The sequence below is a fragment of the Amborella trichopoda genome, chromosome 8 (genome assembly GCF_054954075.1).
Source record: "Amborella trichopoda isolate Santa Cruz 75 chromosome 8, AtrichopodaSantaCruz75HAP2 v2.0, whole genome shotgun sequence".
Lineage (NCBI taxonomy): Eukaryota > Viridiplantae > Streptophyta > Magnoliopsida > Amborellales > Amborellaceae > Amborella > Amborella trichopoda.
Window position 1 is genome coordinate 13,899,971 of NC_142343.1, and position 16,576 is coordinate 13,916,546.

A 16,576-nucleotide genomic window follows, 5' to 3' on the forward strand; every position below is an offset into this window, starting at 1 on the left:
TTTGGGGCTCAAACCTAGTGGTGGAGGGGGCTCCAAAGAACCTGCCCATGGACACGAATATATTTTTGCGCAAATTTCTCACCTTGGAGAGCTGATTTGCATTGCTTTACACCGTGATTGGCACGAAGCAAAGATAATAACTTGGCTAAACAATGTGCCAACCAAGCTTGCCTCATCGTCAACCAATCCTCATAAGCCTTTTTTAGTTGAGGCTTCAAATTTCTCACCTTGGAGAGCTGATTTGCATTGCTTTACACCGTGATTGGCACGACGCAAAGAGAAAAACTCGGCTAAACAATGCGCCAACCAGGCTTGCCTCATCGTCAACCAATCCTCAGAAGCCTTTTTTAGTTGAGGCTTCAAGCTTTCGTATGAATGAACTTACACTTGATAATTACAAAACGTTATCAAGAAAACCTACATCTTGGAGGAAAAAGGAGAGAGAATAATAGAAAAGCAAGTTATAAAGTCATAAAAACAACCTGTAGGAGGAAATCCCAAGCCATATAGTGTTTTCTGCAAGATGCAATGGTTCATGCTGCGACAACCAAATAATGCCATTCACGCTCTTGAACATACTAGAGAAAACTCTACCACTATCAATTGGCTAGTCATTTTGTCATCTTCAATTTCTCAAGGGTAAAGACCATCAGAGCGTCAAAACAATCCGAATCCCCCATAAAATCATTGAAATCCATCTCAAATTAGTCCAAGGTTTCCCTAGGAAATTTAGTCAAAATTAAGCTACAGGCAATAAATGAAAATTCGGCCGCCTTGCCGCCTAGGCGACCTGGCTTACGAACCGCCTAGGCTACTAGTGGGGTTTAGGCGGGCATGCCTAAAGTGGGGGCCAAGGCGGTCAAGGCAGGCACCTATGAGGGCTCAAGTGGGCACCTAGGTGATGTGGACACCCACCTAGTGCCATACCTTAAAATAAAAATAAAAAATAAAAAAGAGAAATTTAAATCCACCCAAACAAAAATAAAGCCTGATATTGTCCTTCTCTCTCTCTCTATCTCTCTCGGTCGATGTGCTCTCTCTACATTTGAGAAGAAGAACAAGATAGTTTCCAAGCGTTCGATGCGTGGCCTCTTTCTCTCACACAAAGGTACACATGGAACCATATGCTCCCTCTTTATATATAAGAAGAAAAAGGAGAATATGACCTCCAAGTGTTCGATGCAAGGTGCCTCTCTATCTCTCTCCCCATATCCTCCAAGAGTTCGAGACCTCTCTATCTATAATATAGATCTAAAAGAAGAAAAAAAAGAAAATGATCTTTGAGAATTTCATGTGAGACCTCACGCATAGACGTGCACAGGCACATACACACACTAAACACATGCACACACATTCACAACTTAATTTCTAGGAAATCCACATAATCATTTCCAAATTTGATCTGCTCCATATAATGATGCATAGCAAACATATTTTAAAACTTAGCATTATCTCCTTCCAACAAATACGACTGCGAATAGTTAACTGCAGTTTTTGTGAGGCGTGAATCGTACGTACAATGTGCAGCAGGGAATCACAGATTGTATTCTAACATGACTAAGGCAACTACACTGAACAGATATTTCTCCTTGAGAATATTTCCCTGTGACGAAATACTTCTCAAAATCATCAAATACAAATCTAGACCTTAATAATTTAGGCAAATTTCCATTTTGTCTTACTAAGCACGAACATAAAAAAAAAAAAACCTCCATTACGTTATGTTCCACAGCTGTCCTGCATCTAATAGTTTATTGGTATAAAGTTATAATTACAGTTCTTGAACCTGATTTTGTTCCAGCCAGGTTCAGGAGAAACGTTAAGGTATTAGAACTAGGAATCTCAAAACAAGAAAGATCTGTTTCAAATTCCAACAACCATTGCAAAGAAAAACATTAGAGGGCTGGACAATTCAATGAAAATTAATTTAAGAAAACTGGTAATACAAAAATATCAGTAATCCTTGCCAAGTTAACCCGAAAAGGATTGTAAATGATCTAGAGAAAGAGAAAACCCAAAATGAAATTTATATGACCATTTATAACAAATTTGGTATAGAACCTGTTAAATCTCTGCAAATATGGATGCTGCTACTCTCTTCAATGACATAGCCAATTTCAACACGTCGTCTTGAGAGTGGCCTGCAGAAACGCAAATGCGTACACCACAAGGAAGTTTGCAATTATCAAGCGTTGATCGCTTGGGGGCTGATAAAAGAATATTCTCTTCCTTTAACATCTGCAGATGATGCAGCACTTTAATCAGCAAGAATCTAAAAGTGATTGAAAGTATGCTTTGCTCAACCAAGGACTTAGCTGCTTCCAATTCAATTTCACAAGAATTGCAAAACTAAGCAGGTCCATGAACAAATGAAGTAGAGACAGATTTAGTTACCTTATCATTGATAGCCTCAAGTAACACTAAATCGTCCTTTAAGGAACCAATTGACTTCCTTAGTTTTAAAAAAACAAGTGGGGATAACTGGTGACTTGTGATTGTGATGCCTGGTATCTCCAACAAACCTGCAGATTTGGCATCTTAAATAGTAAGAAGACATGCCCGAGTAACACACATGTGCGCACGAGAGCATGCCCACACACTCCACAATATAGAAAGAAACACCTTGGACCTAAGCTCTATAATCTCCCACAAAATAGGAAATAGCTATTTAAGCCTAATTATAGTCCAAATATGAGACGTAATTAAGCCTTAACTCAAAACCAAAGGGAAAGCTGCAAGCCAGTGAGAAAAGGGGCTTGTTTTCCAAGAGATGAGTCTCTCTAGACACCCCTTGATTTATCATTCTATTAATAAAGACAGGCAAATGAATAGATCTTTCCCCACACTCAGATCCAATTAATCCATGAAGTTGAGTTCAACATGAAAAGTTGAAGACCTAGTAATATTTCATAGAATAAAAATATTACACTTGGTTCAATTGAGAATATTGCTAAAACAATATGCAATGTACAATGCAATGGAAATAGTAACATTAAGGCCCGAACAAACCTTCCCGCAGTATAGAGATATTATCCTTCAGCTTCGTAAGTAGATCAGGATTTTCCTCCAGAACACCGATAGAAGTAATTGCAGCAGATGCTAGATAAGGAGGCAAAGATGCAGAAAACACGTATCCTGAACTACTGAGACGCTGCATGACAAAATTGTAATTGTCAGCTGAGAAGAATAGAAGTGTTAAGTTTCCTGCAGCACAGAAGCACTTAATAATGATCATGTATGTGCAGATATTCCTCATTAGTTCCTTACTGTTTAGTTGGTAGAAGATTTAGAGCTACAAAGAATTATCAGGTAGAGACAAAAAGAGGTTTTTCATAAGCATTGTAACAAGCAACTCAAATTAGGAGACAATGGTTTGCCCAGGATAGATGGATCACATCCACTATGAAAATTAACAGTTTGAATGACATGGAATTTGGCCTGAACAACTCATAATAACATTTGAGTAATTATCAGAATTTAATGTACTATCATCATATACATCAAGACAACAAGTCAAGTTCTTCGACGACAGAATCAGTGCAACTCTTGGTTTGGTGCATCGTCATAGAGGAAAGAAAGAACACAATACTTGAGAATGGGGTTGGGGTTGTGGTGGTAGCACCACTTGTGCCCCAGCTAAGGTCTAGGCTTCCATTCTCACCTAACGCATTAAAAAACCACTAACTATTTAAAAAACGGGCCGGGGCTCATCATCCCCATTAAATTACCCAAAAAAAAAACGATAACAATAACAGCTAACATGCAGAGAGCCATGTCCAGAACAAGTGCACATAAGCATCTCCCACCTTTATATTTTTCCTTTTGTGGGTGGCTCAGCTTGGTTTTAACTGACATAGGTTCAAACTCAAGAAGATTAGGGCCCTTGGAGTTTAGCTCAGGCACAAACACAATTTCCAAGTTGGAATCCACTACTTAAAGAAAAAGATTAGAAATCTAGACATCTCTTTTGCAAATCTCGGTATCACCATTAGGCCAAAGGCCTGGTTCACAAATCATCTATAGCATCATGCAACCAAACCATGCTTTCAAACCCATGTAAGTTTGCAGCAAGCATGCAAAGAATGAAGGTTCAACCACAGTTCAAAGCTTGGCCAGCTGAATCGGGACTCACCGAGTTGCCCAACTGAGTCCCATAAAAAAAGTGAAAAATCACCCAAGTTTGGTTTGCTCTTATTTGAAAAAGACTCAGGGATTCATTTTGGTATTCAACAAACTTAACTCAAGCTAGGACTATGTTGAGTTTGAAAAAAATTAGTTGATTCAAACTATGTGTTGAACCATATTCGCATGCATAGATCATCATCATCATCATCGAAGCCTTATCCCAATTATTTGGGGCCGGTTACATGAACCTTAATCCTCCATTCACATGCACAGATACAAATGTCAAATCATCAGGAAGCACATGGGTTTCACATTGCTTTGCTTCACATGGGTTTCACATTACTTTCACATTATACATATCATCCAGAGAGCAATTGTGCTTAGGAAGAAAACACTATCTTCCTTTGCTTTTGGGTGATTGAGGGCATGGATTTATTATGCAAAAGATTACCTAGAAAGTTATAAGTGCTAACTAATAACAACAAAAAGGCCTACTTTATTCTGATCAGTTTCGTGTTCCAACAGCCAGATTCAGCAGTAGCAGATCTATAGCTAAGAGCATGTCAGCATGGCCCACAATATCATGGTTTACTGCAGCATAATTGCACTCCATATTGTAAATCATGGATTAGAAAATAATTAAAATATCCCTAAACTGAGGATTATTTCCTCTCCAAGTTAAGTTAGTGAAAACGGGCCAACGCAGGGTGGCATCCCATCACATGGGGCATAGGCCGTCCAGGCAGCCACTTTTTCATAAAATGGTCCATGCCACACCAAAATGGCCTGTATGAAAAGTGCCTCATCATTGTCAGCTTGCCATCAGGTGAGACCTTATTTTGAGCCAAATGCACTTTTCCGTTCCATATATTGGGATTGCTCCCACCTTATAGCAAAACACACCCTAAACTAACTCCAATATGGATGGCATAATTTTTTGTTAAGTTCCAATTTCCATGGCTGGTGAAGATGTGCCAATGCCACTTAATCTATGGAAAAAACTATAGTTCGGTATGCTAAGAAAGATTTTTTTCGTTCACAAGAAATAAAAGCCTTAATGTATAATGTTTCCAAAATAGCTCAAAGACGAACACACGCACACACACATATATGCAAAAACAAGCACCCTCACATATCAGAGGTAATCTTTGGTGATTGGGGTTTCATTTTTTGCTATTTCAGCCTTTTATATCCATGTAAAATTGGTTGGTGCTCCCATTTCTTTTGATCTCTTTCCTTCTCATCTATATTCCTGTTTGTAACCTTTCCATTTTTTTTTTGTGCTTGCAGCTTCTGTAATAAGATGTATTCTTCTTATGAATGAATGACATGTTACCTATGAGTAAACGTAAAATACTTAAATTTCTACTCAAGCATGAGGAGCAAACCCCATTATGATAGCATTCCCTCTACTTACCAAATACTAGGTACTTGGGAAATTTAATGCTCTTTATCAAGCTGGTGCAAAGAAATTCACCATGCCAACTATGCAAAAGGTAATGCACTTGATTTACCTTTTCTAAAGCCATTTGGGATTATGTCTTTCAACTGGTTCTCCAATCTTATGCACGAGGCCCATGATCTCAAGCTTGAAGACTACCCATCCACCCATGAGCTTCACCCTTTCATAAAGCACTACAATTGCTAATTCTCTCAAAAGCTCTCTTAAATCCAAAGCCTCCTTCATCTTCATCCCAATCACTCGGCATCATTTAATCCACACTCTTTTTTGTTTTTTATTTGATTCATAGCTATTTACTCTTCCACTCAAACTTCAAACCTTCTCCTTAGCCAACCTTCACCATATGATGGGGAGTCATCAGCTCGGATTTCAATTTCTGTCAAGCAATCGTTTCGCCAATTGGTGATTACCTCCCCTTCTTCAACACTAAGCTAGTACACATACATCTAAGAGCTTGTCAGTGACCCAAGTGAAACCACTATTGGGCAGAGAATTTTCCACATAGGCATTTACCCGTGAGTTGAAAGTTGAAACATTTTTACCCCTCACTTCTACTTATATCAAGAATTCCACTCTTTAAGGAAACCCTATTTTCATAACTCTAGAAGTAGGATTGAGAGCAACCAGAAAGTGACCACAAGGAGTTACTTCCAAATCCAATCTACCCAATGTTATTTCCCAAAGAGGGCTGTCTCATTTCATTTCAAAGTGTGTTAGGAAGGTATTTAAGCTTTCATCTCATCAGTTTTTGTATGAATCGATGAAAATTTCACTCAATAGAAGAGGCTACAACCCTATCAATGAAAGTATGAAATCTCATCATCTATTAAAGCCCCACCTAAGTTCCCTCGTATATATTCATTTGAATTCTAATTTTTCTTGTCTTCTCTCTCCTCCATCTCAAAATCCATATCTCAGCTACGCTTAGGGATATGTTGTTTCTTGACCCCAACATTCCATCCCATAAAGCGTGGCTGGATTTCCAGTTGTCTTATAGAACTTCCCCTTCAGCCTCAATGGTATGTGGCGATCACATAAAACTCAAGATGCACATTTCCAGTTCGCCCACCCAACTATATTTGTGTGTCACATCTTCCTCAATCTCTCCATTGTCATAGATTATCGACCCTAAATATATGAAATAATCTTTTCTAAGTATGTTTTGATCATCAATCTAACTACTTCCTCTTCAGTCTCATGATGCACATCCGCACTTTGCCCACCCAGCTATATTTCTATGTGTGACATCTTCCTCATTATCTCTATTCTAATAGATTATCGATCCTAACTATATGAAATAATCTCTTCTAAGTATTTTTTGATCATCAATCTAACTACTTCCTCGTTTGTATTCTTATTATTACTAAACTTGCATTCCATATATTTTGTCTTAATCCAGCTAATTGTAAAACCTTTTAATCTAGAGCATCCCTCCAACGTTCTAACTTTGCACTGACGTCGCCTCTAGTCTCATCGATCAAAACTATATCATTTCTAAACGACATACACCATAGTACCTTATCTTATAGGTGCCTGGTTAACTCTTCCATAACCAAAACAAAGAGAGATGAGTTCAGCACATAGCCCTGATGTAGGCTCATTGTCACAGAGACTTCACTTGTCTCTCCACTAGTTGTCCACAAACTAGTTAGCACTCCCTCGTACATCTCTCACAATATCAATATAGCCTCTAGTTACTCATTTCTTTTCCAATACTCACCAAATTAAATCTCTAAGTACCCTATTGTATGCTTTCTCTAAATCAATGAAAACCACATGGAGGACTTTTCCCTTTTCCTAAAGTTCTCAATCAATTGCCTAAGTAAGAAAATCGCTTCGATAATTGACCTCCCTGGCATAAAATTGAATTGATTTTCTAATACACTCATTTCACGTCATAGTAGTTTCTCAACCACTCTCTCCCACAGCTTCATAGTAAGGCTCATAAGATTAATCCCTCGATAGTTTGTAAAAATTTGCACGTCTCATTTGTTCTTATAAATAGGTACCACAATACTTTTTCTCCATTTGTTTGACATTTTCTCTGTTCTCAACACCATGTTGAACAGCTTGGTGAGCCAGCATATGCCAATATCTCCAATGCACTGCCAAACCTCTATCGCGATACCATCTCGTCCTAAAGCCTTTCCTATCTTCATTTTTTTAAAAGCTTCTTTCGCTTTAGATATCCTAATCCGGCAAATGTAACTATAACCTCCACCCTCATTTATGTCAAAGGCTCCTCCTACAGTTGTGCTCCCATAGTGTTCGTTATTAAACAATTTTTTAAAATAAATTCTCCACCTTTCATTAACCTCGCCATCTTTCACCAGGATCCTTTGATACTCACTTTTAATGCATATAATAGGATTTGGATCCCTCCAATTCCTCTCTCTCTTTTTTCTAGTCTGAAGAGATCTTTTTCACTTTCTCTTGTTCCTAATTTATTGTATAGATTATCGCTTTAAGTTTAGCATTACTTACTATTTTCTTGATGTTTTTGTTAAAATTTTATTTTCTTCTAAGTTTTGATCATTCCTATTACATTACTAAGCTTTATAACATGATCGTTTCTAGCTAATAGCGTTCTAAACCTCCTCACTCCACTATTAGGTTTCTTTGTCAATATTTCTTTTCCATCTAGTTTCTCTTAAAACTTCTTTTGTCACTTTCTCAATACAGTCAACCATCTCATTCCATATAATATTTCATTCCATATAATATTAAATTCGTGTTCAGAATTCCATTTCCCTTTTTTTTACAAATTTATCCCCAAATAAGTTTATGTTCTCCTTTTTTAAATTGCATCAACTAGATGTTGGACACCTATTAGTTTCACTTTTTTCTATTCCATCACTTTAGGCAGATCCATAACTACGAGTCTATGTTGCATGGTTAAATTCTCTAATGGGATAATCTTGCACTCTTTACATGATGGTCGATCTATCTTCTTGACTATAAAGAAGTTTATCTACAATGTTTTAAGCGAGAAGAAAACCTACTCTATTTTTATGACACGTGTCTCTCTTATTTGAAAAGGTGCCTTAAAACTCTCCCATCAAAATTCAAACATCAAAGTGCCTTAAAAATTTTCTATCAAAATTCAAACCGCCTATAACTACTTTCATCTCACGCATCTCTTCCAAAACGTGCCTAAAAACTCTCCCATCAAAATTCAAACGTTCTACAACTACCTGCATCTCACGCACCTCGTATATCAAAATTCAAATTTATAACTAAAGCAACCAAACGACCCCTATAAGAATTGTTTCCTCTCATTCACTCTACTCTCTTTTCTCATTCACTCTACTCTCACCCACTCCTCATTCTCTCTTTATTATCCTTCTCTTTCTTTATCACACAACATCATATTTACTCTTCCTCACACACTCTAGAAAGACTCATATATTCTCTAAATGAAAGCGTAACAGGAAAGCCTAACGGGACCATATTTTAGAACAAAAACAGTAAAACTGAAGTACCAAAGTAATAAAAGGTACGCCTTTATCCTCTTCTTCTCTGTCTGAATGTATTACTACATTGCTTGGTTATATCAATAATGTGTAGATTACGGTTCTTCTCTGTCTGAGTTTAGTACTATATTGCTCAATTATATCTATAAAATTTGTAGATTTTGATTTTTGTGGCCTCTTCTGAGAATTGACTGATGGTTTATTTAACCATTTTTATGCATGTAGATATTCTCTCTAAGTCATTTCTCTCCATCGTGTTACTCGATTTCTTTCTCATCTTCTTCTCTCTTACTTATCCTAAAATCTATATAATAAATTTTTTGCTCCATAATTTTCTCATCTATCCTAAAATCTCCCACTATTTCTTTCTCATCTTCTTCTCTCTTACTTATCCTAAAATCTATCCTATATATTTTTTGCTCCATATTTTTCTAATCTATCCTAAAATCTTTCATACAACCTCTTTCTCTCTCTCCTGAACCCCCTTTCTCTATACCCAACCCTCCTTCACTCTTTCCTACAATGTCTCCCTCTCTCTCCCTCCCTCTTTCCTAAAATCTCTCTCCCTAATATTTATCAACATTCTCATTTAAAATTTATTATTATCATATTTTTCCTCAAATGTCTCTCCCCATATTTCTCTCTCCCTCATATTTATCATTATTTTCATTTAAAATCAGAATCGTTTCTCAAGTCTCTCTCCCTCTTTCCTAAAATCTCTCTCCTAAAAACTCATTCAATATTCATTCCGTCTCCCCTCAACGATTCTCTCACTCTCAAAGGTTTCTCGTGATAACTCCTAATTTTTAATGTTATTTTAGAAATGTCTCCATCTCTCTCCTTAAAACTCTCTCTCAATATTCATTCTGTCTCTTCCCCCAACAACTCCCTCTCTCTCTCTCTCTCTCTCTCAAAGGATTTCTCATGGTAACTCCTTATTTCTCAATGTAGTATTTATTAGTTATCTATCCATTAATACTTATATCTATAAAACTCCCTAAATATTTATTTGCTCTATTTCTCTCTCCCCCTCTCAACGAGTTCTGTCTCCTCTCATTTATTCTCTCTATCCCCATTGAAAGTGGTCTTTCTCTTCCTCTCTCTCATAGCAACTTGTGGCCATCATGAATATATAAAACAATATGTATTATCTAAAATTTACAAATAAAGAAAAAATACGCATTATCAAAATTTTAGGGAAAAATAAAAAGTATTATATGTTGTTGTTCACCCCACGAAGATATCAAAAACGTTTTGCTCCCAATCCGTTACACAAGGAAAATATGTGGTCATCATGAATATATAAGAAAATATGTATTATCTTGAGATTGGGCCATGATCCATCCGTCAAGATCTAAAATCATCTTAAATCTGTGTATTGAAATTATACAGGATCTTTCCCCTTTAAGAAAATCTAAAAAAATAATAAGTAAATATTCATAACTACCAATTAAAAATGTCATAACAATATCATATTTTGAAACCTTGAAATTTGAAGGAAATTACATTTTTGGATTTAAAAATTAAAAGTTAAAAAACTATTCATAACTACCAATTAAAAATGTCACAACAATATCATATATTTTGAAAACCTTAAACATTAATTTTTTTATTTTCGGAGATACTTTTGGTGGGCACTATAAATGTGATCTGTATGTGTATATGAATAATAATAATTATACTTTGATATCTAAAAAATACAATAATTCATTTAGTATAATGAAATTAAATATAGTTTGATTAGTCACAGATGCAACAATTATGTTATACTATTAGAATTTTAACAAAATAATATTAATCCTCATATTAATATATTTTAATAATATAATAATAATTATATGATATAAATTTATTTTAATAAGTAATAAATATTATTATAATTGGATTAATAATAATAATAATATCCTTTCTATGTTATTTAATTACATATATTAAAATTTAATTTATTCATTTCGCTAAATTTATGTCTATTCAATCAAATAGTATTTCAATTATTGTTTTTTTTTATGACAAGTATTTCATGTCTCTTTCGCTTTCTCCCTACATGTGTGAGAAACTATTACTTGGATTTTATTGTGGAATTTAGTTTAATTTTACTTTCATTCTATGTTTTCATTTTAGATTTTGTAAATTTAATTTTCTTATGAAATGTTATTAAAAAAAATTATTACATGCATAACAGTTTAATAACACCTGCAACACAGGTGCATTCTACTTGTCTAGTTTTATATGACCCACTTTTATAAGTTATGAAATGTTTATCTCGCTTTTTAAAGCAGGTGTTTGCTATTGCTAGGTCGTAGGGCATAGCAAAATCCGGGATAGTCACACCTATCTCATTTCTTTCTCCAAAATCATATCCCCCATGTAACATGTCATATTATTAATAATATGAATCTGTCGTATTGTTAACAGATTCCAAAAAACAAAGGAGTCGAGCATTCAATTTCGGTGATAGGAGGGGTTAGAATTGGGAAAGATGTTTGGCACAACAAAGAAGCTATCAACGTAAGGTATTCAATGTTGTCTAATCTGGCTGCTGAACCAGAAGCAACAAGTGCCGAGAATGTCGTGGGAGGTAGACGGAACTTGGCTGCCAGAACTTCGATATGACCTAAAGAAGAAAGAAATTGGGTCTTTAACGTCAGTTTTGCAAGGGCTCGAAACCTTTTTCGTTAGGTAACAGCGAGAAGACTGCATTGTTTTGGAACCAGAGACGAATGCCATTTCTCAGTAAGGTCCTTCCACAAGATCAATAATCAAATTACTTTAGAAAATACAGTAGCATGAAGATTGTGGACAGTTGCTGCACCATCCAAACTCAAGACTTTGGGTGGCTTGCAGCGATTGACAGGGTGCAGACAATTGATAACTTGATGAAATGAGGTGTGTCTATGCCAAACAAAAGCATTATGTGCAAAAATGAGTCCACATAGAATCTCTTCATAAATTGAGCATTGTTACTTGGGGTAGGAGTGAAAAACATTTCTGGAATAGGTAGCAAAACCGAGGAGCGAGGAAACTGAAAAGTTCTGTGGTAGAGGGAACGAGTTCCGTACATGGTCAAATGTAGGGATCGATATCCCTGACTTCCAGAAAAAAAGTTCCATATCTGCAAAGGAGCATCTCCCTTACGGGATGGGACCGTGTTCCGCCATATTAGAATCGAGGTTCCCAAAGTTCAACTATCCATTGTATTGAAATCTAGGAGCATTCAATTCTTCCTTCTCTCTCCCTCTCTTGTTACCTTTCCTTGAAACTAGACACAAGTCACAATTCATAAGGTGTGTAAAGTTGTGAATTATAAAATATAATATATAGGAAATCATGACATTTAGAAAGTTTCTAAGTCAAAAAAATAAAAAAAATGGAGATCCACATTTCTTTGTCTAGGAACCAAAAGAAGTCCTTGAAACTCGCACCAAAGTATAGGATACTCGATCCCATGGACCAGACTCATAGTTTTGCTTAAAAAAAAATGGAGATCCACACTTCATTGTCTAAAAACCAAAAGAAGTCGTTGAAACTCACACCAAAGTATAAGATACTCGATCCCATGTAGCAGACTCATAGTTTTGCTTACTCATGAAACAATGATTTTTGGTATCGGGATCTGGGTCCCATTCAGTGTTTTAAAATGTGGGATGCAGTCGAAGGGCCGATGCAACGATTCAAATCAGTGTAGTCTAGATGCGGGTGCATCACCCCGATGTGGTCAATAAATATAACAAAATCTCAAAAATAGGTTAATGCATGGAAAAACATATGAAGGAGATTTATGTAATAGTAGGTATTTAATTTATTCATTAACTCCAATATTATCATTTATTGGAAACTCTGAATCTGCTGATAGAAGACATTAGAAATAGCAAATAAAAACTAGAAACTTGAAACTAACTTTATAGAAGACATTAGAACTTAGAAGACATCATATTATCAAAATCCATAATTTTTTTATTTTTTTAAGCTATCCATGTATTCTCTAATCTCCCTTTTAATCTCTTCAATAGCTTGTGGGTATGCTATGACATTCCCAATAATACCGGCCAAGTGTTCTTTTTGCAGAAAATATCCATTGTATAAGAATTTCCACAAAGAGTACAAATAACACAATTTTGATCGTTTGGATTTTTGTGTTTTGCATATTTGCAAGCCAGATCCTTGTAACTTGAAGTTTGTGAAGAATAAATTACCCAAACAACAGTTTTACGATTTAGGAAATAAAAACTTAGCTATCGATCAAATTTTTTTTCGATGTTTTCCTGGCCCTTGAAACCCTCAATATGTTGACAAACTATGCTCAAACTTCTTTCAAACATTGCCCAATCTAATCTTAATCAACAACCCAACCAACGCCTAGAGCAAATCGATAATTTTTTTCAAATAACATTTCTAATTTTCTACCTATTTTTTTCCTTTGTTTTGTTTTTTGTATTTTGGGGGTTTAATACCACCTATAACCATTTCGCCCCCAAAACACCAAAAATACCCATGCTTGTGGGCACTATTTTTTCCCACGAGCTATACGGCGCATATGCACTATGCGGCCGCATATGAGGTATGATGCGACACCTATGCAGGTGCATCGCACCAAAGTGCATATGTGCCCATATGCGATGCACACAATATGCGCTCATTTTAAGTGATAGACCATGTATACAATATGTGCCCATGGAAGCACGAAATACTTTCTCCCTTTGAAAAGAGGAATGAAGTTATGGCTAGGCCCACACGAGCTCACATGAAGGCTCCCATTAAATTTATATTATAATGTATTACAATACATTATATTATTATATTATACTATATAATATCATAGTAACATTATATTATAATAATAGCGTGATTTCATTTATAATAATCTGATTCAAATAGCTAACATATTTCTCTCTCAATCTTCTTTTATATTATACAAAAGAGAAGATACTAATATTAATAAATCATGAATTAATCTACGGTAAAATACAAATAACAATGTGCTCCTAAGTAAAAATCAAACTAAGGCATTTTTTCAGGGGAAAACGTTTATATAAGGTTGAGGCCCTAAACAATCAAATTAAGGCGCACCTAAAAAATCCAGTAGAAGATATTGTTGCGATGTTTCAAAACCAATGTTATCAAATTCACTTCACTTCGACCGAAGAGGCCGAAGCCTTCAGATTTTAAGCATAAACCGAAGCGAAGAGCAGCGTGGTGTTGCCACTTTAGTCAGATACGAGCTGCTTCGGGCTACTTCAGTCAGATTCGGGCTGCTTCAAGCAGCGTGAAAGCTTTGGGCTGCTTCAGTCAGAAAAGAAATACCTATATAGAAGTATTTTTATTTTTAAATTTTTTTTTTTTTTTCATTTTTCCATTATTGTTATATATTTTATATATAAATATCTAATTTATTTATATTAAATTAAAAACATTTTGAAGTCTTTCCCCGAATCGGCCAAAGCACTGAATTGCTTCATTTTTCTCACCAAACCGAAGAAGACTCCGAAGCAAATCTGACAACATTGTGCAAAACCCTCAAATCGATCATCTAAATCTCGAGATGTATAGATGTGAAAAAAATGGATTTCAAGTTTGAAAAATAGTGCATTTTGTAATGCATTATCTAAGCCATCAATTTTCAATATTTTTAAGTGTTCCTCGATTTGTTCAATCTACACTATTTTTGAAGCTTTAAATTTTATGATTAAATACAAAAATAAATTTTCAGGCCATCACGAAGATTTTTACTTTTGAAAACTCATTTTTGGACACTATTTAGAGATGCGCCTTACTTTGATTGTTAGGGTCTCAGCCTTATATAAACCATACCTTTTTTAGGACTCTCAATTGATGTCAAATGATACTAAAATTCATATTTTACTTTTATCTTACTAATTTCATATTTTCATAGAAAGCTTCTCATTTACTTCATATTTTCTATGTAAAGAATTGTAACTTTACATAGACAGATTTTCATTTATTTATGCTTTAGAGCATTGATCAGACATGGCTATTTCTATTCTTTGTACTTCTAGAATTGAGTTTTGGTTGTGAGGTTTCTACTTCATCATTTTAAGAGAAACTTGCATTGCAAAATTTTAAGAGCATCATACAATATACTATTCCGATAACGTCATTATTAAAACTCTTTAACTGAACCTCCAAAGCCTTATTTATTCGACATGTACTATTTGAACAAACCAGATGGAAAATACGAGTTTGTTTAATAATACATATTAGAGGATTTCACTTGATCATGTTATTAAAAAAGGAAGTATAGGATAAGACTTTTTGCTTTGGTACAAATAAGTCATAATCACTATTGGCTGTTAGATCTCAAATCCTGTGGCTTAGAGTCTACATTGTCTAGGTTCAATGTCTAGAAGAAAATTTTTCAAGATTCATCACATGACCCAGGCCATTGAATTTCACATTAGATAGATAGGTTTTATTGTAAACTCCATGTATTTTAAGTAAATGTTTTCATACATACAATTCCTTTCAAAAAATGTAAGACAGATTTTCTATGAAATAAACTTCGGTAAAATTCTTGAATTAACAACGACATTGCTAAAACATTTCTCATTTACTATAACATCTATGAATGCATGAGATTCTTCGTTAGGTATGATAAAATAGAAATATCTAAATCAGAAAACTCAAAACATGTGTGGAGCACGTGTCCGTCGCTAGTATATATATAATCATAACCAGAACTCACAAGACCAAGAGAAACAAACTTCAATCCTTTCCCTTTTTGTAAAAATTTAATCCTGTTTTGTCTCAGAGACGGTCTTCTATATCAGTTAAAATTTTGGCGATCAAGTAAGTTGAAAACAAGCAAAATTTCTTCTTAATACATGTTACTTAGAAAACAATAATAAATACATACGTACTTGATGATCAACTACTCTAACACTTCCAGTGCAAAATCCACCACCAGTTGCTAGTGCATGACCCATAGCAGCAGTTATGATATCAATCTTTTCTATCTACACAAGGAATACACATCTGAATAACATTACAAACTACAGAAAATATAATAAAATTCACTAGGTGAACCACAGGACTAGAACATACAGGAATATTGTAATGTTCAGAAAGGCCTCTTCCAGATCTTCCAAGAACACCAACTGAATTGCTCTCATCCAATATCACCCGGAAAAGGTATTTCTCTTTCAATCTTATAATCTCATCCAGTGGAGCCATCTGACCAGAATTCTGAAACCATAGGAAGATCCATGATTTCTTGAAGCAAGAGAGAATGGCAGACATGAAGCACAAATAACAGAAAACTACAAACTAATTGAGCAAATATGCGCAACAAAAACCGATAGGATTGATAGAAATTCTTCAACCAAGTTAAATTAATAAGCATTTTATCACCTATTTTGTATATGTTTTTGTGCAGAGATTCTTTTTGTTTTTTTTAAACCCCTAGGTGCCCTTGCAGTGAAGAGTCAAGTGCCCCAACTCCTTGGAAATTCATATTACCACCTTCCTCCGATAAATTTCCAACAGACCACAAGCAGGCCAA

General features: G+C 35.1%; 1 protein-coding gene across 4 annotated transcripts in view; it reads right to left on the reverse strand.

The window, feature by feature from the left end:
• Positions 1-1,895: 1,895 nt before the first annotated feature.
• Positions 1,896-16,576, reverse strand: part of LCB1 (long-chain base1) — a 47,703-nt gene continuing 33,022 nt past the window's right edge. For 2 of the 4 annotated variants that reach the window (XM_006848513.4, XM_088873748.1), the window contains exons 8-12: positions 16,120-16,260; positions 15,936-16,031; positions 3,010-3,151; positions 2,395-2,522; positions 1,896-2,238 (exon numbers count right to left, since the gene is read on the reverse strand). In XM_006848513.4, coding sequence (XP_006848576.1) covers positions 2,065-2,238; positions 2,395-2,522; positions 3,010-3,151; positions 15,936-16,031; positions 16,120-16,260 — 681 coding nt within the window. In that variant the 3' untranslated portion in view covers positions 1,896-2,064. The remainder of the gene's footprint in view (positions 2,239-2,394; positions 2,523-3,009; positions 3,152-15,935; positions 16,032-16,119; positions 16,261-16,576) is intronic. The other 2 variants (XM_020669956.2, XM_088873749.1) reach the window with 1 other exon arrangement.